The sequence below is a fragment of the Trichosurus vulpecula genome, chromosome 3 (assembly GCF_011100635.1).
Source record: "Trichosurus vulpecula isolate mTriVul1 chromosome 3, mTriVul1.pri, whole genome shotgun sequence".
Taxonomy (NCBI): Eukaryota; Metazoa; Chordata; class Mammalia; order Diprotodontia; family Phalangeridae; genus Trichosurus; species Trichosurus vulpecula.
Window position 1 is genome coordinate 269,945,110 of NC_050575.1, and position 22,446 is coordinate 269,967,555.

The 22,446-nt window shown below is 38.7% G+C and overlaps 1 protein-coding gene across 2 annotated transcripts in view; it reads left to right on the plus strand.

Moving 5' to 3' along the window:
- Nucleotides 1-1,260: 1,260 nt before the first annotated feature.
- Nucleotides 1,261-22,446, plus strand: part of SPTLC3 (serine palmitoyltransferase long chain base subunit 3) — a 217,900-nt gene continuing 196,714 nt past the window's right edge. For both annotated transcript variants that reach the window (XM_036749299.1, XM_036749300.1), the window contains exon 1: nucleotides 1,261-1,675. In XM_036749299.1, the coding sequence (XP_036605194.1) occupies nucleotides 1,559-1,675 (117 nt within the window). In that variant the 5' untranslated portion in view covers nucleotides 1,261-1,558. The remainder of the gene's footprint in view (nucleotides 1,676-22,446) is intronic.

The window sequence follows — 22,446 nt, forward strand, 5'->3', positions numbered from 1 at the left end:
GTTTGCTTTTGACTACCTCCTCCCCCAATCTGTCCTCCCTTCTATCATTCCCCGCCTCTAATTGCCTTCCCCCTACTTTCCTGTAGGGTAAGATACCCAATTGAGTGTGTATGTTATTCCCTCCTTAAGCCAAATCTGATGAGAGCAAGATTCACTCATTCCCTTCTACCTACCCCCTTCTTCCCTTCAATTACAACAGCTTTTTCTTGCCACTTTTATGTGAGATAATTTACCCCATTCTATCTCTCCCTTTTTCCTTCTCCCAACATATTCCTCTGTCACCTCTCAATTTTATTTTTTAAATATCATCCTTTCATATTCAACTCACCCTGTGTCCTCTGTCTATATATATGTACATTCTCTTCAACTACCCTAATACTGAGAAAGGTCTCATGAGTTACAAATATCATCTTTCCACGCAGGAATGTAAACAAAACAGTTCAACTTTAGTAAGTCTCTTATGCTAAAGGACTTACCTGCAATCACATGATAAATATGACCCAAAAACCATTGCTAAAACTACATTACTTGCTTCTCAAAGTATGTAAGACTATTAACTCAAGTGATTCCCTTATTATTTATTCCTTATCTCATGCACTTTAATGTTTAGTGGGTTCAAATTGTTCCTATCATAAGCAAAATATAAATTATAGATCTGGGTTCTAGTCCAGTTTGACTAATAACTGTGTGACCTTGGGTAAGTTGCTCTACCCAACCAAGTCTCAGTTAACTTACCCATAAAATGAGGGGATTGGACTTAGATGATCTCTAAGGTCTTTCCCTTATAAAAGACAAATTATTCCATTGCTATAATTGTATGTAAGCCTCAACCATTAGAGATGCAATATTAGAAAAGGAAGAAACATTTTCTCTATTATTGCAATTGACCAGTTCTAGAATGTTCATGTGAAGGTTTTATTTGAGTTAGTGACCACAGAACTCATACTTGAGGTAAAGGAGGGAAAGCTGGAATTCAAGGATGTCAGTTCAAATCTAGATTTCCCCACATATTAGTCACATAACCTTGGTCAAGTCTCTGGGTCTCGGTTTCCTCACCTGTAAAATGGAAGGATTGTATTAGGTGACCTCTAAAATACTGTGAATGCAAACATGAGGTAGAGAGGGGGAAGGCCAGGAGAGGAGGAAGGCCAGGAGAGGGAGCCAACAATTTTGAACAGACTAATTCAGAGACCTTGTGTCTTTAAATGACTCTCCGCCTTCCTGCCCACCCACTTTGATTCAGCCTACAAGCTACAATGGACTGAGCTGGCTACGTCTGTCCAGGCTAGGAACCAGCATGAGCAGTGGTTTCAGAAACAGGTTAGTTGCTATGGAGGCGGCATTCTGAATTATTGAGCTTGGAGGTGTGTAAAGGTTAACAGTTTGTTTTTAGTTTCAAAGATCTGGCAAAAAGATAGGCAGTCACTCCTCTTCTGGAAAAGCCTGACAGACCAGTAGGTTTCCTTTTAGGGCTCAACCCACCGTTCACTAACTTCAAAAGCCAAGATCCCAGAGAAACGGGAAGAAGAAAACTTGACAGGATCACTCATTTAAACAAATGGCTAATCCAGCAGATGGTACTGTTTGTAATGGAAAACTTCACAATCACCAGAAACAGAGTAATGGTTCCCAAAGTGGAAATCATAAAAGAAACGGGATCATTAGAGAAACACAGGTAAGAACGAATTTTCTTCTCCTTGCTTTACTTAAATGACCTCTGCTAAGTCCATTTGGATCTAAATGAAAGTGACCCATTAAGCCATTTAAGATTGTCCTTTATCTATAATGCCTTAAGTATATGTTCCCATATTGTTTTCACCTTTTGGCTCTAGCTACGACTTGCTTTGAAATTTTCTCAAGTGAAATTGGGTAGAAGATTGGGTAGAATTTTCTCTAGGGAGAAGAGAAAAATTTCTTTTTCTCTGATGTATTTTTTATGACAGGGAACAGGAAGAATCATTTGACCTTTTATCTTCTCTCTTGAAATTCGGAGAGTAGGGCTGAGGCATGAGTGAGGACCTTCCTTTGCCCAAACAATCTTCAGTCCCTAGCCCTGTATGTGAAGTACATTTGGAGACTGGAAACACAGCAGAAAGGGAGTGAGAGTAAAATCCTTTTTGCTGAGATTATGTGGTATGAATGGCATTTTGCTCAGGTAGACTAGCCATGCATTGAACTATTCGGGTTGATTAGTGACAACATGCTTGGGACTTACACCTTAAGTTTAAACCAAATTGAGTTTCCATTGAGGTGCTTACAACCTAAAGCATCCCTTGCTCGGGAGTTCCAGGAAACAGAATTTCGGGACGTTGGGCCAGCAGGTATCTCAGCAGTACTTTTAAAACCTATTCTTCTGTGCGTGCCTTCTTGGAAGCTCTTCATATCTGCTGAGAAAAAGGCTTTGATGCACCAGTCACTCAGGTAGGACCCTTACCCCTGAAAGTAGTACTATTGAAGACAATATTGTAACTATATCAAATATCTATAGAAAGCACTTAGAAATGATTTTCTTCAAGGGTCCAGTTCTGGAGAAATGCATTCTGGGAATCTTAATATCCTGAGAGTAATAATGATCCCATCTACTTGTTTAGGGGCAGATGTACATCTAACAGAGTATACTTTTACTTAAAAGCATAGTTGTGAAAAGTGAAATTTAGGGCCCAAAGGGACTTTAGGATTATTTAATCCAACCTGCTCATTTTACATATAAAGAGTTGAATAAGCTCTCTAAGGTCTAACAAGTAACAGTGATAGGATGGGAACCCATTTCTCCTCACCTCCACACCAGCCTCCTTCAGGAGAAAGGTTTTTCTTCAGCTACAGCAGACAAAGACACTTTCCTGCCTTTAGGAGGTGTGGGAGTACCTCTTCTGGGAATTTCATGAAGCACCAAGTTGTTCATAGGTAAGAACAAGGTCTCAGACAAGGAAAAAGTTATTTTGCTGTAGGGCTTAGGAACAGGTAGCTTAGCTTCCTGGTTCCTATTCAAGTAGGCAAATTGGCAGAGGGTGGAGGAACAGCTCACTGTTGTGAGCGGAGAAACAGAATCCTTTGAAACTGCGGGAGGTGAAAAAATAAGGCTGACACTGTTGCTAAAGACTCACTGCCAAGAAGTCAGATGCTTTAGGATGGAGGTTATCAGGCCTTTCTCTGTACTGGGTGGCATAGTTGGGACTTCATCCAAGTTCAAGATAGAACTTGAAAGCTGTGAGGATAGCTTCCCATGTGTGCAGCATATGCCATAGGGAGAGTCATACTATGGTTTGTTTTGGAGTCCCTACTTGAGCAAGTCAGGACAAATCCCCATGGTCAGTCAATCAACAAGCATTCATTCAGACCACTAAGAAAAATCTGCAGGTATCTAGAATGGGTATCTAGAATGGACTAATTAAGTGTCCTCGGAAGACTGACCTGCTTATACTCTGGTGGAGTCTGACCTTGATAGTGCTGATTTAGGAAACATCTGTTGAAGTCATCATGAGAGTTGGTGCTATAACACTTCTAGGGGAAGAGGCAAGAAGGTTGCCATATCTCATAAATGATAAGGCTTTAGCTAAGGCACAAAGACTAAGCTTCTAGAGGGGTTAATTAAAGAGCTGCCAAAAGAATGGAAAGATCCTTTTTGGAGTTGGGGCTTCTAAAACAGAAGCATAAACTTTTAGGGCTGAAACTATCAATTTCTCAGCAACTTTTGACATGATTTCATTTCATGGGAGTTGTTCTAACAAGCATGGAACTAATCTCTGTCAGAGTAGTCCAATATCACAGCTTGAAAACATTTTCTGGATAGAGTGGTGCCTGTCAAGTAAGGCACGTCATCATTATGACCAATTCCAGGTTCTAGATTCAATCTAATCCAATGAGCGCTAATTCAGTGCCTACTTTGTGCTATGCACTAGAGATAAAAGGACAAAGATAAAACAATCAATCCCTGCCTTCAACAAGAGAAAATATAACATCCACCTTCACAAATAGTAAAACTTTTTATAACCATATAAGTTTGTAAATGTCCCTGTTTTTAATAGCTCCCTCTCCATTTTGCTGTCACCTAGTTGTCTAGGGACTCTAAGCAATATATTTCTACTCCACCCATAGATAAATATGGTTCTGGTTTGTATCACTGATCACCCAAATGGCATAAGCTCATTCAATGAAAGGGACCAAATTACACTTTTAGGGTTCTGTAGAGCTTATGCACAGAGAGCTCCATGTAGATATAAGTCATCATGAATGTAAGTCACTGTATTCCTCCTTTGACTCCTGCAATAGGAGAAAGTGATATGCCTAGTGTTGCAATCCAGAGATTTAATAAGTATTATGTATAGAAACTAATTGTGGAATACTATAAACACAATCATCTCTTTCTCCTATTGGCTAAGCTGAATATACTACTTTCTCTTCTAACACTAACCAGGTTCCATGTTTCTCCTAGTTCCTAATAGAGTGGAGTGTGTGTGTGTGCGTGCGTGCATGCGTGTGTGTGTGTGTGTGTGTGTGTGTGTCTGTGTGTGTGTGTGTGTGTGTGTGTGTGTGTGTGTGTATTTTAGAATGATGACGGGATTTGTGATTTTCTTTGGTGCGTGAAGATTTCAATGATGAAATTCTTCTGTCAAGGCAGTTCATCTTATTCTGTGTGATTTACAATCTTAAACAGTGGCTTGGACACTGAACAGTTAGCTGTCACCAGGGTCACCTGGTATATGTTTGAGGTGAGATCTGCACCCAGATATTCCTGACTGCAAGATCAATTCTCTATCAATTATGCCATAACTGGCTCTCAAATTAAACACAGAAGACACAATGTATCTTTATTAAATTGAAAAGTGAAATATGTGTGTTTCTCTAGTCTATTGTGTTCACTAAAAAAAGTATTTTCCTATATATATATATATATATATATATATATATATATATATATATATATGTATATACTCTTTTCTTTCACAGGGAACTGATTTTAAGCCAAGAAATGAGAAAGAATTTGTTTCTTCTAATGTAGCTTCCCTTCCCTGTGGATTTTTCAGTCTAACAAACATTTATTAAATGCAAGGCATTGTACTAGGTCCTTAAGAAACAAAGATAAGATAAAAAAATAGTCCTTGCCTTTAAAAAGTTTAAATACTATTTGGTGTACGGAGTGAGGATGAAGTATTTATATATGTGATTATCTGAGAGGAGAGGGCTAATAGCTAAAGAGATGAGCAAAGTATTCTTTTAGGAAGGAGCCTATAAGCTTAGCCTTGAAGATAGTCAGAGATTCTAATCAATCAATCAATGTGCTTGCACTGGGAAGGTGTTGAGACCCAAAGACAAGAATGAAACTGTCCTTGCCCCTGAGGAGCTCACATTCTATGAGGAGAGACATATACATAGATAAGTATAAATATGTGTGTGTGTGTATGTATACATATAAATTTTATAGAGATGGTATCTAGCACCAGGATGGACTGGGGAAATCAGAAAAGTAGGTATCAGAAGATAGCTCCTGAGTAGAATTCCTAAAGAAACAAAGGATTTTAAGAGCAGGAGGTCAGAAAGAAGCACATTCCAAGGTATGAGGAACAGCCAGTGTACAAGCACAGAGATGAGAGACGGAGCAAGGTGTATGAGGAACAACGAGAAGGACAGTTTGACAGGATAGTCAAGTACAGGAAGAAGAGTGATGTATTTTAAGACTGGAGAGACAAGTTGAGGCCAAGTTGTGAAGGGTTTTAAAAAGCCAAATAGAGAAACTTAAATTTTAATCCAAGAGTTAAAAATGAGCCACTGGAACTTAGTGAATAGAGACAGAGGTGAGGACAGAGTATGTTTCAGACATGAAAGACAGCCTGTCCAAAGGCATAGAGGTAGAAAACAGAATTCTGATTTTGGGGAAAAGCAATGAAGAAGGTAGTTTGTTGTAGGAGTAAGAGCTAGGAAAGAGGATCTTGTTCCAAATCCTGGCTCTTCCATTTACTAACTGTGACCACAGACAAGTCATTTAGTCTCAGTGGGCCTCCATTTCTCATTTGTAAAATGAAAGGGTTGAATTAAATGGTCCTTAAGGTTCCTTTCAGTATTTAAGTTCATTATCCCATGATCTTAAGTAGGACAATCTGGTCAAATACATCTGGGAAAGTAGGATGGAGCCAGACTGTGAGGCATTGTAAATGGCAATTTGAGGAATCTGTATTTTATTCTAGGGGAAATTGGTTTATTAATCGGGGGCCTGAAATGACATGTTTTAGAAAGACAATTTTGTCAACTGTGTGGATAATCGATCAAAGAATGGGAAAGACTAACACAAACAGTTGAGACTCTAATTAGTAGTTTGCTGTAATAGTAGAGATGAGTGTTGGACATGGACTTTTTGTGCCCAATCTACATTAGAGCCTTCTGAGCCCATTTTGTCTGAATCATCTTGATCCTCTTGAGAATGAAGGACAACGATCAACCAACCACCACCAAGAAAGAGGTGGTAAAATTAACAAGATGCCATATAACTGAATATTGGAGTGGGGTGGTGAGAATAATAGAAAAAGAGTGGTGAGAGAGAAAAGAATTGAAAATAAGGTGATTTCCCATATACCACAAGCCAGTTATTGTCAAAACCAGGTCTAGACATTGGACCTGAGGTCCAGGCTGCCATTTGGTCCCCAGACGAAAGGTATGAGAGGCAGCATTCACATAGTGCTTTAAGGTTCACAAAGCATATAACAAATATTTCATTTTATCCTATGAGTTAGGGGCTATTATTAGCCCCATTTTACAAATGGGGAAACTAAGGTAGATAGATTAAGTGACTTGCCCAAGGTCACATAGCTAGCAGGTATCTGAGATTGGAGTTGAACTCTGATCTTGGCACCTTGGAAAATTGGCTCCTTAATCAAATTATATAGGGAAAAAAATCATTGTCATTTAATTGAAATATTTCTTTGAGATACATAAATGTACAAAGTCATTCCAGAGGGTGTGAGTGGTTCAGATCCATGACATTCAAAGCCCCGGGTATCTCCCCAATTGTTATATTCATAGATCTTAATGATCTATGGGCAATCTTGATTTGTGTATCTATGCTGTCACTAAACTAAAAGGTCACAACCTTGCAGTCTAGGAGTTATAATCCAATAGAAAATACATAAGCTTCAGAAGGCAAGTAGAGGCAGATAGAGAGCACTAAATATCAAGGGAATGTTTGCACTGAGCATCACAAAACTGAAACAAACTTTAGAGATCATGCAATAAGGGCTTTATTTTATAGATAAGGTCTGAAGACTCAAAAAGGTAAAGTGGCCTATCCAAAGCCACAAAATACATTCGTGTGTGTGTGTGTGTGTGTGTGTGTGTTTCACACAATAACAAGTTTAAAATTTTTTAACTTTTTTTTTTGTTTTGAGTTTCAAATTCTATCCCTTCTTCCCTCCCTTCCCTCCCCACTCCCTGAGATGGTAAGCAATCGGATATAGGTTATACATGTACAATCATGAAAAACATTTACATCTTAAAACAATAAAATGTACATGGAATGGATTACAGCTCATTTTCGGTATTCATTTATGTCATAATGTGATAGTGATAGATGGCATTTATAGAACACCTAATATTTTATTGTATTGAATCAAAAATCCTGTGAGGTGATAGGGCAGATATTACCATTTCACAGATAAGGAAACTAAGGATCAGAGAGGTTAACAACACCTGCCCAAGGTTAGACAGCTAGTCTTCAAACAACAAGAATTTACTAAATGATTACTGTGCTCATTAATTTGCTAAGCGCTGGGAACTCAAAGAAAAGAAAAGGCAGTCCTTGCCATCAAGGAGCTTACATAGTAACTAAAGAAAGAAAGAAAGAAAGTTATACTTCAATTTGTACTCAGAGTTCATCAGTTCTCTCTGGAGGTAACATTTTTTCAACATGAGTCATTTGAAATTGTCTTGGGTCCTTGTATTAAAGAATAGCCAAGTCTTACGCAACAGATCATTATAACATTGTTGCTACTGTGCACAATGATCTCCCATTTCTTATCACTTCACTTTATATCTGTTCATGTAAGTCTTCCCTTGTTTTGTTTTGTTTTTCTGAAAACAGCCCTCGTGTCATTTCTTATAGCAGAATCAAAATCATAAACATACATCAAAATCATAAACCACAACGTGTTAAGCCATTCCCCAATTGATGGACATCCTTTCAGTTTCCAACTTTTTGCCATTACAATAAAAGCTGCTATGAATATTTTTGTACATATAGGTCTTCATCTTTTTTTTTCCTTTGATCTCTTTGGGATACAAACCTCATGGTGCTATTGCTGGGTCAAAGGTTTGATAGCCTTTTGGGTCTAGTTCCAAGTTGTTTTCCAGAATTATTGGACCATTTCACAACACTACCAACAAAGAATAATGTGCTTATTTTCCCTCATCCCTCCTAGCATTTGTCACTTCTAATACATGTGAGGTGATACCTCAGAATTCTTTTAGTTTCTGTTCCTCTGGTCAATAATGATTTAGATAAATCTGTGGTTATGTATAATGTTCTCCTGGCTCTGCTCTGCTCACTCAGCATTATGTCGTGTAGGTTTTTCCAGGTTGTTATGAAGTCTGTATCATCCCTATTTCTTATGGCACAATAGTATTCCATTACCTTCATATACCACAGCTTGTTCAGCCATTCCCCAATTGGTGGGCATCCCTTTGATTTCCAATTCTTAGCTACCACAAAAAGAGCAGTTATAAATATTTTTACATATGGGTCATTTTCCCACTTGTGTGATCTCTTTGGGATACAACCCTAGAAGTGGTATTGCTGGGTCAAAGAGTATGAATGTTTTTTATAGCCTTTTGGGCATAGTTCCAAATTGCTCTCCAGAATAGCTTGATCAGTTCACAACTCCACCAGCAATGTAACAATGTTCCAATTTTCCCACATCCTCTCCAGCATTTATCATTTTCCTATTTTGTCATTTTAGCCAATCTGACAGGAGAGATGTGGTATCTAAGAGTTGTTTTGATTTGCATTTCTCTAATCAGTAGTGATCCAGAGCATTTTTTCATATGCTACAGATGTCTTTAATTTCTTCCTCTGAAAACTGCCTTTTCATATCCTTTGACCATTTCTCAATTGGGAAATGACTTGTATTCCTATATATTTGGCTCAGTTCCCTGTATATTTTAGAAATGAGGCCTTTATCAGAGACGCTAGTTGTAAAGAATTTCTCCCAATTTTCTGCTTCCCTCCTAATCTTTGTTGCATTGGCATTTTTGTACAAGAACATTTCAATTTAAAATAATGAAAATTATCCATTTTGCATTTTGTAATGCTCTCTATCATTTGTTGGATCATGAATTCTTTTCTTTTCCATAAATCTGATAGGTAAATTATTCCTTGCTCTCCCAAATTGCTTATAGTATCAGCCTTTATTCCTAAATCATCAACCCATTTTGACATTATTTTGGTATATGGTATAAGATATTGGTCTATGCCTAGTTTCTGCCCTACCATTTTCCAATTTTCCCAGCAGTTTTTGTGAAATAGTGAATTCTTAGCCCAGAAGCTAGCTTCTTTGGGTTTATCAAAGAGTAGAATGTCATTGACTTCTCCATCTTGTGTACCTGTTCTATTCCACTGATCCACAACTCTGTTTCTTAGCCAGTACCAGGTAGTTTTGATGACTGCAGCTCTATAGTACAGTTTAATATCTGGTATGGTTAGGCTACCTTCTCTAGCATTTCTTTTCCTTAATACCCGAGATATTCTAGACCTCTTGTTCTTCCAGATGAAATTTGTTATTATTTTATCCAGCTCTGTAAAATAATTTTTGGTAGTTCAATTGGTATGGCACTGAATAGATAGATTAATTTAGGTAAAATTGTCATTTTTATTATAATAGCTCTGCCTAACCATAAGCAACTGATATTTTCCCATTTATTTAGATCTGGCTTTATACACATGAAAAGTGTTTGATAATTATGTTCATATAGTTTGTCTTGGCAGGTAGATTCCCAAATATTTTATAGTGTCTGCAGTAACTTTGAATGGAATTTCTCTTTCTATGTCTTGCTGTTTGGCTTTGTTAGTAATGTATAGGAATGCTGATGATTTATGTGGGTTTATTTTATATCCTGCAATTTTGCTAAAGTTGTTTATTATTTCAAGTACTTTTTTACTTGATTCTCTAGGATTCTTTAAGTAAGTCATCATATCATCTGCGAAAAATGAAAATTTAGTTTCTTTTTTGCCTATTCTAATTCCTTCAATTTCTTTTTCTTCTCTTATTTCTACAACTGACGTTTCTAGTACCAAATTGAATAGCAGGGGTGATAATGGACATCCTTGTTTCACCGCTGATCTTATTGGGAATGCATCTAGCTTATACCCATTACAAATAATGCTTATTGATGGTTTTAGGTATATGCTATTTATAATTTTCAGGAAGGCTCCACTTATTCCTATGCTTTCTAGGGTTTTTAAGAGGAATGGGTATTGTATTTTCACAAAGGCTTTTTCTGCATCTATTGAGATGATCATATGGTTTCTACTAGTTTTGTTGTTGATATGGTCAATTATACTAATAGTTTTCCTAATATTGAACCAGCCTTGGATTCCTGGAATACACCATACCTGATCATAGTGTATTATTCTGGGGTTAATTTGCTGCAATCTTTTTGCTAATATTTTATTTAAAATTTTTGCATCAATATTCATTAGGGAAATTGGTCTATAATTTTCTTTCTCTGTTTTGACTCTACCGGGTTTGGGTATTAGTGCCATATTTGTGTCATAAAAAGAATTTGACAGGACTCCTTCTTCACCTATTTTCCCAAATAGTCTACAAAGTATAGGAATTAATTGTTCTTTAAATGTTTGATAGAATTCACATGTAAAACCATCTGGCCCTGGAGATGTTTTCCTAGGGAGTTCATTGATGGCTTGCTCAATTTCTTTTTCTGAGATGGGGTTATTTTGAAATTTCACTTCCTCTTCTGTTAACCTGGGCAATTTATGTTTTCATAGATATTCATCCATATCTCTAAGGTTGTCAAAGTTGTGGCCACACAATTGGGCAAAATAATTGCTAATTATTGTTTTGATTTCCTCCTCATTAGAGGTGAACTCACCCTTTTCATTTTTGATACTGGTAATTTGATTTTCTTCTTCTTTTTTTAATCAATTGACCAAAGGTTTATCAACTTTATTGTTTTTTTCATAAAACCAGCTCTTTGTTTTATTTATTAATTCAATAGTTTTCTTCATTTCAATTTTATTAATCTCTCCTTTGATTTTCAGCATTTCTAATTTGGTATTTAACTGGGGATTTTCAATTTGTTCTTTTTCTAGCTTTTTCAGTTGTATGCCCAAATCATTGATCTCCTTTTTCCCTATTATATTCATGTAAGAATTTAAAGATATAAAACTTCCCCTAAGAACTGCTTTTGCTGCATCCTATAAATTTTGGTATGCTGTCTCATTATTGTCATTCTCTTGAATGAAGCTATTAATCGTTTCTCTGATTTGTTCTTTGGCCCACTCATTCTTTAGAATTAGATTATTTAGGAGCCAAGATGACAGCTGGAAAGAATGGACTAGCATGAGCTCCCTGCCAAGCCCCTCCAAAAACCTATAAAAAATGGATGTGAACCAATTCTAGAACTGCAGAACCCAGAAAATAGCAGACGGAAGCAGGGGTCCAGCCCAGGACAGCCTGGATGGCCCCTGGGTGAGGTCTGTCCCACATGGAGCTGGGAGAAGAGCAGAGTGGAGCAGAACAGAGCCCAGCGTGGCAGCTCAGACCAACCAGAAGAGGAGCTGGGCAAAGCATACCCTAGCGCTCTGAATCAGTGAGCAGCAGCAGTTACCAGACTTCTGAACCCACAAACACCAAAGACAACAGAAAAGTTGCAGGAGTAGAAGGATTCCATGGTTCAGCCACTGCCCTGGGGGCAGCAGAAGTGGGGCAGCTACAGAACTACAGCTGCAGTTACTTCCAGCCCCAGGACCACCTGGTGGGAGGAATTAGGTGGCAGATCAGAACAGGAGTGAAGAGCCTGCTGAAGATCTAAGTCCAGTCCGGGTTGGGAGTTCTTGGGAAAGGAGGGGTGCTGGTGTGGCAGAGCTGGCACATGCCCCCAGGCATGGAACATAGTTTGCTTAACTCTACAAGCAGTCATACCCCGCTGAAAAACTCAAGGGTAAAGTTAGTTGGCTGGGAACACGGCCAGGCAGCGACAACGCACCCAGATTCAGTCTCAGACTCTGGAATCTTTCTCTGGTGACAAAGAAGACCAAAACATACAGCCAGAAGAAGTCAACAAAGTCAAAGAGCCTACAATAAAAGCCTCCAAGAAAAACATGAACTGGTCTCAGGCCATGGAAGAGCTCAAAAAGGATTTGGAAAAGCAAGTTAGAGAAGTAGAGGAAAAATTGGGAAGAGAAATGAGAGTGATGCAAGAAAACCATGAAAAAGAAGTCAATGACTTGCTAAAGGAGACCCAAAAAAATACTGAAAAATATACTGAAGAAGAAAACACCTTAAAAAATGGACTAACTCAAATGGCAAAAGAGCTCCAAAAAGCCAATGAGGAGAAGAATGCCGTGAAAGGCAGAATTAGCAAAATGGAAAAGGAGGTCCAAAAGACCACTGAAAAAAATACTACCTTAAAAATTAGACTGGAGCAAGTGGAAGCTAGTGACTTGATGAGAAATCAAGATATTATAAAACAGAACCAAAGGAATGAAAAAATAGAAGACAGTGTGAAATATCTCATTGGAAAAACCACTGACCTAGAAAATAGATCCAGGAGAGATCATTTAAAAATTATTGGACTACCTGAAAGCCATGATCAAAAAAAGAGCCTAGATATCATCTTTCAAGAAATTATCAAGGAGAACTGCCCTGATATTCTAGAGCCACAGGGCAAAATAGAAATTGAAAGAATCCACAGATCACCTCCTCAAATAGATCCCAAAAAGAAATCTCCTAGGAATATTGTTGCCAAATTCCAGAGCTCCCAGATCAAGGAGAAAATACTGCAAGCAGCCAGAAAGAAACAATTTGAGTATTGTGGAAACAAAATCAGAATAATCCAAGATCTAGCAGCTTCTACATTAAGAAATTGAAGGGGTTGGAATAAGATATTCCAGAGGTCAATGGAGCTAGGATGAAAACCAAGAATCACCTACCCAGCAAAACTCAGTATCATGCTCCAAGGCAAAATATGGATTTTTAGTAAAATAGAGGACTTTCAAGCTTTCTCAGTGAAAAGACCTGAGCTGTATAGAAAATTTCACTTTCAAACACAAGAATCAAGAGAAGCATGAAAAGGTAATCAAAAAAAGAACAAGAAAAAGAAGTTGCAGGGGACTTACTAAAGTTGAACTGTTTTGTTTACATTGCTACGTGGAAAGATGATGTGCATGATTCATGAGACCTCAGTACTAGGATAGCTGAAGGGAATATGCATATATATATATATATATATATATATATATATATATATATATGTTTATGTATATATGTATATGTGAGTGTGTATGTATGTGTATATGTATGTGTATATACATATATATGGAGAGAGAGAGAGAGCAGACACAGGGTGAGCTGAAGATGAAGGGAAGATATCTAAAAGAAATAAAATCAAATTAAGGGATGAGAGAGGAATATATTGAGAGAGGGAGATAGGGAGAGATAGAATGGGGTAAATTATCTTGCATAAAAGTGGCAAGAAAAGCAGTACTATAGGAACAGAAGAGAAGGCAGGTGAGGGAGAATGAGTGAATCTTGCTCTCATCACCTTTGACCTGAGGAGGGAATACCATACATACTCATTTGGGTATCTTACCCTACAGGAAAAAAGGAGGAAGAAGATAAAAAAGGGGGGATGATAGAAGGGAGGGTAGATGGGGGTGGAGGTAATCAAAAACAAACGCTTTCGAAAGGGGACAGGGCCAAGGGAGAAAATTCAATAAAGGGGGATAGATTAGGAAGGAGCAAAATATAGTTAGTCTTTCACAACATGAGTATTGTGGGAGGGTTTTACATAATGATATGTACGTGGCCTATGTTGAATGGCTTGAATTCTTATGGAGGGTGCTTGGGAAGCTAAGAGGGGAGAGAATTTGGAACTCAAAGTTTTAAAAACAGATGTTCAAAAACAAAAAAAAATAAGGTTTTGCATGCAACTAGAAAATAAGATATACAGACAATGGGGCATAGAAATTTATCTTGCCCTACAAGAAAGGAAGGGAAAAGGGGATGGGAGGGGACTGGGGTGACAGAAGGGATGGCTGACTGGGGAACGGGGCAACCAGAATATATGCCATCTTGGAGTGGGGGGGAGGGTAGAAATGGGGAGAAAATTTGTAATTCAAACTCTTGTGAAAATCAATGCTGAAAACTAAATAAAAAAATTTAAAGAAAGCATTACATTATTTAGTTTCCAATTAATTTTTGGCTTATTTTTCCATGGTTTTTTGTTACAAATAATTTTTATTGCATCATAATGTGAAAAAGTATGCTTTGAATCCTTCTGCCTTTCTGCACTGGATTGTGAGGTTTTTATGCCCTAGTACATGGTCAATATTTGAGTATGTGCCATGTACCACTGAGAAAAAAGTATATTCCTTTTTATCCCCATTCATTTTTCTCCAGAGATCTATCATATCTGCCTTTTCTATAATTCTGTTCACCCCCTTAACTTCTTTCTTGTTTATTTTGAGGTTAGATTTATCAAGTTCAGAAAGAGGGAGGTTGAGGTCTCCCAATATTATAGTTTTGCTGTTTATTTCTTCCTGTAACTCCCTTAACCTCTCCTCTAAGAATTTGTATGCCATACCACTTGGTGCATATATGTTAAACAATGATATTGCTTCATTGTTTGTGGTGCCTTTTAGCAGGATGTAATGTCCTTCCTTATCTCTTTTAATTAAATCTATCTTTACTTTTGCTTTGTCTGAGATTAGGATTGCTACCCCTGCTTTTTTTACTTTAGCTGAGGTGCAATATATTTTACTCCAGCCTTTTGCCTTTACCTTGTGTGTATCCCCCTCTTTCAAATGTGTTTCTTGTAAACGGCACATTGTACGATTATGGTTTTTAATCCATTCTGGTATCTGCTTTCGTTTTATGGAAAAGTTCATCCCATTCATATTCACAGTTACAATTTCTATGTGTGTTTTTTTCTCCCTCCTATTTCCCCCTGTTTATGCTTTTATTTCTCCATTTCCCCTTCCACTCCTCAACAAAGTTTTGCTTTTGACCGTCACCTTCCTCAGTTTACCCTCCCTCTTGATTCCCCTCCTTTATCTTACCATTTCCAACTTGCTACTTCTCCCCTCCCTTCTGACCACCCCCCTTTCTTTTTTCCCTCTTTCCTCTCCTACTGCCTGTGGGATGAGTTAGATTTCTATACTTATCAGGGTATGTTATTCCCTTCTTGAACCAGATCAGATAACAGTAAAGCTCAAATACTGCTCTTCTCCCTCCCTTCTTTCCCTCTACTATAATATGTTTTTCTGCCTCTTCATTTGGTGTAATTTACCTTTTTCTACTACCTCCTTACCTCGTCTCTCATAGTCCTCCCTTTACATCTCTTAATTATGTTTTTTATCCTTGTATCAGTTATTTTATACAGGCATTCACAATCTATGTGTATCCCTTTCAATCGTCATAATAGCTACACTATTCTCAAGATTGACATATATATGTGTATATATATATATATATATATATATATATCGTACGTAAGATGATATAATCTGACATAAAGATGCAAATAATTTGCCCTTATTGATTAATAAGGTTTGTGGGGGGGTTTCCCCCTGGTTACCTTTTTATGTCTCTCTTCAGTTTTGTATTTGAAGATCAAATTTTCCATTAAGTTCTGGCCTTTTCATCAGGAAGTCTGGAATTCCCTTATTTCATTGAATGTCCATCTCCTTGCCTGAAAAATTATGCTTAATTTTGCTGGGAAATTCATCCTTGGTTGTAGTCCCAGTTTCTTTGCCCTTTGGAATATCATATTCCAATTTCTCCTGTCTTTTAATGTAGAAGCTGAGAGATCCTGCGTGTTCCTGACTGTAGTTCCACAATATTTGAATTGTTTCTTTTTGGCTGCATGCAGTATTTTCTCCTTGACTTTGTAATTCTGAAATTTGGCTATAATATTTCTTGGTGTTTTCAATTTGGGATCTCTTTCATGGGGTGATCGGTGAATTCTTTCAACGACTATTTTGCCCTCTTGTTCTAAGACCTCTGGGCAGTTATCTTTGATAATTACTTCAAAGACACTGTTGAGGCTCTTTTTTCATCATGGATTTCTGGTAGACCAATAATTCTTAAATTATCTCTCCTTGATCTATTTTCCAGGTCAGTTGTTTTTCCCAATCATATATTTCACATGTTTTTCTATTTTTTCATTCTTTACATTTTGTTTTACTACTTCTTGATGCCTCATAGAATCATTAGCTTCCACTTGATCAACTCTAATTTTTAATGAGTTACTGTCTTCATTTTGCTTTTGAGTCTCCTTTTCCAATTGGTTGATTTTACCTCTCAGGGTGTCATTTTCTCTATTTAGATTCTGAATCTCCATAGCCATTTCGCCAATCTTATTCTTTAGAGATTTGATGTCGTCAGTGGATCTTTTTTCCATTTTTTCCTTTTTTTTCTTTTACCTCCCTAATTTGGTTTTTAATATCCTCCTTTAGCTCTTCCAGCAATGCTTTTTGGGCTGGAGACCAGTTCACATTCCCTTTTGAGGTATCAGATGCAGGCATAGTGTCATTGCTATCCTCTTCCAAATTGGTATTTTGATCATGCCTGTCTCCATAAAAAGAATCAACGGTCCTCAGTTTTTTTGTGTTCTTCTTAATGTTGGTTAGCCTTTTCCTGACTTTACAATAAATTTCTGCTTTTCGGACTCAGGGCTCTCTGTCCCAGCTTTCTTATTCTGGGGATTTTGAGTCTAGTTATTGGCTTTTTGTATTATAGCCTTCAGTTTCCTGAGGTGTGGGGGAGGGGTCTGGCTCCCTGAGGTCTCTTCCCCTGGGGTTGCTCTCCAGCACTGTTGCTCTTCAGCGATGGTCTATGCTCTTTGTTGTTTGAGCTGGTGTCTGGCACTTCCCCTGGGGGAGCAAGGGTACTTCTCGGCTCCTGGTGTTGACCCCTGCTGGCTCTGCCTCTCTGCAACTCAGGAATTCCCACTACTCGGCTACTGAAGCCCCACTTCTGTCTCCTCTACTGCAGCGTTTTTTCCCGAGGAATTCTCTGGGTCAGGGGGGAGGAATTAGAGCCATTTACCCGGCCATTATGTCTCTTGGAAGTTCAAGAAGACATGTTTCATACCTTTGGGCTGTAAGCCTCAGGAGTTGATGTCTCACAGCTGGTGGCCTTGAGCTGCCTCTTGTCAGTTCCACAGACTGCTGTCTTGTGTTGGGAGGCCCGGGGATCTCCGCTGATGTTGGGCACCCAGCTTTCTCCCAAGCTGTCACCCACTTTGGTTTCTCTGGCCACTTCCACTTTGGTGCTGTCTGGAGCAGCTCCACATGCCAAGCGCTCTCCCAGCCTACAGATTTGTCCCTTTGGCCTTTCAGACTCTCCTGGCTTGGAAATTTGCCTTACTGAGATTGCTTGTGGTTTCTAACTCTCTCAAATCTGCTCAAATTCACTTTTTTACAGGAATCTGACCGAACTTGTGCGAGAGTGCTGGTAAGACACTGTTTTCATGCAGCCATCTTGGCTCCGCCCCCCTGAACTCACCTCCTTCATCAATTCTTATGGCATAGTATTCCATTACATTCATATACCACAATTTGTTTAGCATTCTCCAATTTTCTAGGAAGCATTTTAAGGCATCCCCTTCAATTCTAATTCTTTTTTTTCCTTTCTTTCTCTCATCCCCTTTAGGATCAGGAAATTGGTTTTACTTCTAATTAGTTATCCCCTCACTAGTATAATTTTCTCTCTTATTCCATTCCTCTTTTGTTTTCCTCTTGATTCTAGTGTATTACAGCATCAGATTCTCATATTAAACACGTCTTTATCCATTTTAGATAAGAGTAAGGTTCATCTGAGGCCCATTTTCCTCACTCCTTCTTCCATATTTGTATACTCTTCTTCTCACATACCCCAATTATGAAAAATATCTAGTTCCATGACCTTCTCCTTCCTTTCTACAGTAGTTTATTCCTTTTTACCATCCTTCTTTTCCCTCTTGTCAAAATCTCAGAACAGAACTACTCCATCCCCCAGGACCTGTTGTTCTTAATGAGCTCTCAATATCTTTTAAAGACATTAAAGTTTCTGAAGGTACATTTGTTTCATCTCCTATTATTATAGTTTTAGCACTGTATCTTAAACTCTGAGATACCTGAAATTGTAGTTCTGTTTGCATTTCTAAGTTCTTACATAATTTAGATCTTGTCTATCATTTTTGTTTTTGGAACACTGTATTCCAAGATCTCATCTTGTTTATATGCCAGGCATTGTATGATCATAATTGTAGCTCCTTGGTATTTGAACTCCTTCCTTGATGCCTATTGTATTTTTTCTTTGATTTGGGAACTAGATTTTGGCTATGACTTTTCCTTTGAGGCTTTCTTTCGGGAGATGATTCATGGATTCTTTGCCCTCTAGCTCAAATAAATCTGTAGTTTACATTTATGATTTCTTAATTATAGGGCCTGGCTTTATTTTAGTCAGGGTTCCAAGGAGTTCCATTACCTTGGATCACTTCTCTTTGACCTGTTTTCCAAGTCAGTCATTTTTTTTAATTTAAATGTATTTATTTAACATATTTAGTTTTCAGCATTGATTTTTCACAACAGTTTGAATTACAAATTTTCTCCCCATTTCTACCCTCCCCCCCACTCCAAGATGGCACATATTCTGGTTGCCCTGTTCCCCAGTCAGCCCTCCCCTCTATCACCTCCCTCCCCTCCCATCCCATTTTCCCTTCCTTTCTTGTAGGGCAAGATAAATTTCTACACCCCATTGCCTGTGTATCTTATTTTCTAGTTGCATGCAAAAACATTTTTTTTTTGTTTTTGAACATCTGTTTTTAAAACTTTGAGTTCCAAATTCTCTCCCCTCTTTCCTTCCCACCCACCCTCCCTAAGAAGTCAAGCAATTCAACATAGGCCACATGTGTATCATTATGTACAACCCTTCCACAATACTCATGTTGTGAAAGACTAACTACATTTTGCTCCTTCCCAACCCATCCCGCTTTACTGAATTTTCTCCCTTGACCCTGTCCCCTTTTGAAAGTATTTGTTTTGATTACCTCCACCCCCATCTGCCCTCCCCTCCATCGTCCCCCCCTTTTATTTTTTGATCTTCCTCCCTCTTCTTTCCTGTGGGGTAAGATACCCAACTGAGTATGTATGGTATTCCCTCCTCAGGCCAAATCTGATGAGAGCAAGGTTCACTCATTCCCCCCTCACCTGCCCTCTCCCCTCCTACCACAGAACTGTTTCCTCTTGCCACCTTTATGCGAGATACTCCATCCCATTCTATCTCTCCCTATCTGATACATACATATACACATAGATATATACATACATACACATTCACTTATATATATACATAAACATATATATATATATATATATATATATATATATATATATATATATAGGCATATTCCCTTCAGCTACCCTAATACTGAGGTCTCATGAATCATACATGTCATCTTTCCCTGTATGAATGTAAACAAAACAGTTCAACTTTAGTAGGTCCCTTGCAATTTCTGTTTCTTGATTACCTTTTCATGCTTCTCTTGATTCTTGTGTTTGAAAGTCAAATTTTCTATTCAGTTCTGGTCTTTTCACTGAGAAAGCATGAAAGTCCTCTATTTTATTGAAAATCCATACTTTGCCTTGAAGCATGATACTCAGTTTTGCTGGGTAGGTGATTCTTGGTTTTAATCCTAGCTCCATTGACCTCCGGAATATTGCATTCCAAGCCCTTCGATCTCTTAATGTAGAAGCTGCCAGATCTTGGATTATCCTGATTATGTTTCCACAATACTCAAATTGTTTCTTTCTGGCTGCTTGCAATATTTTCTCCTTGATCTGGGAGCTCTGGAATTTGGCAACAATATTCCTAGGAGATTTATTTTTGGGAACTATTTGAGGAGGTGATCGATGGATTCCTTCAATTTCTATTTTGCCCTGTGGCTCTAGAATATCAGGGCAGTTCTCCTTGATAATTTCTTGAAAGATGGTATCTAGGCTCTTTTTTTTTGATTCTGGCTTTCAGGTAGTCCAATAATTTTTAAATTATCTCTCCTGGATCTATTTTCCAGGTCAGTGGTTTTTCCAATGAGATATTTCACACTGTCTTCCATTTTTTCATTCCTTTGTTTCTGTTTTATAATATCCTGATTTCTCATAAAGTCACTAGCTTCCACTTGCTCCAATCTAATTTTTAAAGTAGCATTTTCTTCAGTGGTGTTTTGGACCTCCTTTTCCATTTGGCTAATTCTGCCTTTCAAGGCATTCTTCTCCTTATTGGCTTTTTGGAGCTCTTTTGCCATTTGAGTTAATCTATTTTTTAAGTTGTTGTTTTCTTCAGTATATTTTTCAGTATTTTTTTGGGTCTCCTTTAGCAAGTCATTGACTTCTTTTTCATGGTTTTCTCGCATCCTTCTCATTTCTCTTCCCAATTTTTCCTCTACTTCTCTAACTTGCTTTTCCAAATCCTTTTTGAGCTCTTCCATGGCCTGTGACCAGTTCATGTTTTTCTTGGAGGCTTTTGTTGTAGGCTCTATGACTTTGTGTTCTTCTTTAGGCTGTATGTTTTGGTCTTCTTTGTCACCAAAGAAAGAATCCAAAGTCTGAGACTGAATCTGGGTGTGCTTTCGCTGCCTGGCCATATTCCCAACCAACTAACTTGACCCTTGAGTTTTTCAGCGGGGTATGACTGCTTGTAGACTAACGAGTTCTATGTTCCACGTTTGGGGGGGAGGTGCCAGCTGTGTCACACCAGCACTACTCCTTCCCCAAGAACCCCCAGCCCGGGCTGGGCTTAGATCTTTAGCAGGCTGTGCACTCCTGCTCTGATCTGCCACTTAATTCCTCCCACCAGGTGGGCCTGGGGCCAGAAGTAGCAGCAACTGTAGCTGCCCCACCTCCGCTGCCCCCGGGGCTGGAAGCCGAACCACGAACTCCTTCCACTCCCACAGCTTTTCCCACTAACCTTCTCCGCAGTTTTTGGTGTTTGTGGGTTGAGGAGTCTGGTAACTGCCGCAGCTCACATATTCAGGGCGCTAGGGGCCCCATCCGCCCGACTCCAAGTTTGGTTGTTCCACGCCGCTCAGGCTGGGCTCTGCTCCACTCCGTTCCCAGCTTCCAGCTCCGTGTGGGACAGACCTCACCCAGAGACCATCCAGGCTGTCCTGGGCTGGAGCCCTGCTTCCCTCTGCTGTTCTGTGGGTTCTGCCATTCTAGAACTGGTTCAGAGCCATTTTTTATAGGTTTTTGGAGGGCCAAGTCAGTCATTTTTATATCTCAATGTCATACTTTCTTTAACTTTTCCGGTGATTTACTCATATATCTAGATTTACTTCCTAAATTGGAGCTTTGTCCCAGGGCCAAGGTTTGCCTCTTACTGGTTTCTGGGTGGGATGGTTAGTCAAGCTTAATCATACTCTTAGTTCCTTTGGTGCCTGTGCTAAGTTCCCTTTCCAGATTTATGGCCCCTTGGATCTATGAGGTTCAGAATTCTGTCCTCTGGGCCCTCCATGAAGTCTCAAAAAAAAATACAAGGGACCTCAGAGCCTGGGGTGCCCCAGTTTAAACACTGTGGCACCAATCTAGTTGCTACCTGCTATTGTTCCCCAGGGCTTCCAAGATCTACATCTTGAGACCTTCTGACCACTCTGGGCTTTGTTAGGGTTAGAGCTACTCTCTTGCTACATGTGGACACAGATTACATTGCTACATTCATGGTTGCACTGAAAGACTATCCTGCACTAGCACTGTCTTTGCTGGCAACAATGGCCCCTCGACTTCTGACTTATGTCATGTGCAGTTCTGGGGTGGAAAAAATCAATGTGTTTTCTCATTGCATTTCTTGATAATTACTCAGTCTGGTACAAACTTCAGCATAATTTACTAGATTAGGCAGTGTGTCTTTAATTCCGGGAGCCATCTTCCTTAGAAATCTCTCATTTAGACCACTGCAACAGCCTCCTAATTCATCTTCTTGACTCATCTCACCTCTCTCAAACCCATCCTATACATAAAACCAAAGTGATTTCCCTGGAGTCTTGGCTGATTATATCACTACCCTATTCAATAAATTCCAAGTTTTCTATTGCCTCTAGGATCAAATATAAACCACTCTGTTTGGCTTTTAAAGCCCTTGATAACTTGACCCCACTCTACTTTTCCAACTTTAATGAGCATTTTTTCTCTTACAATTGTCTGCGGTCTAGACAAGCTGACCTTGTTGCTCTTCATATGTGACCCAC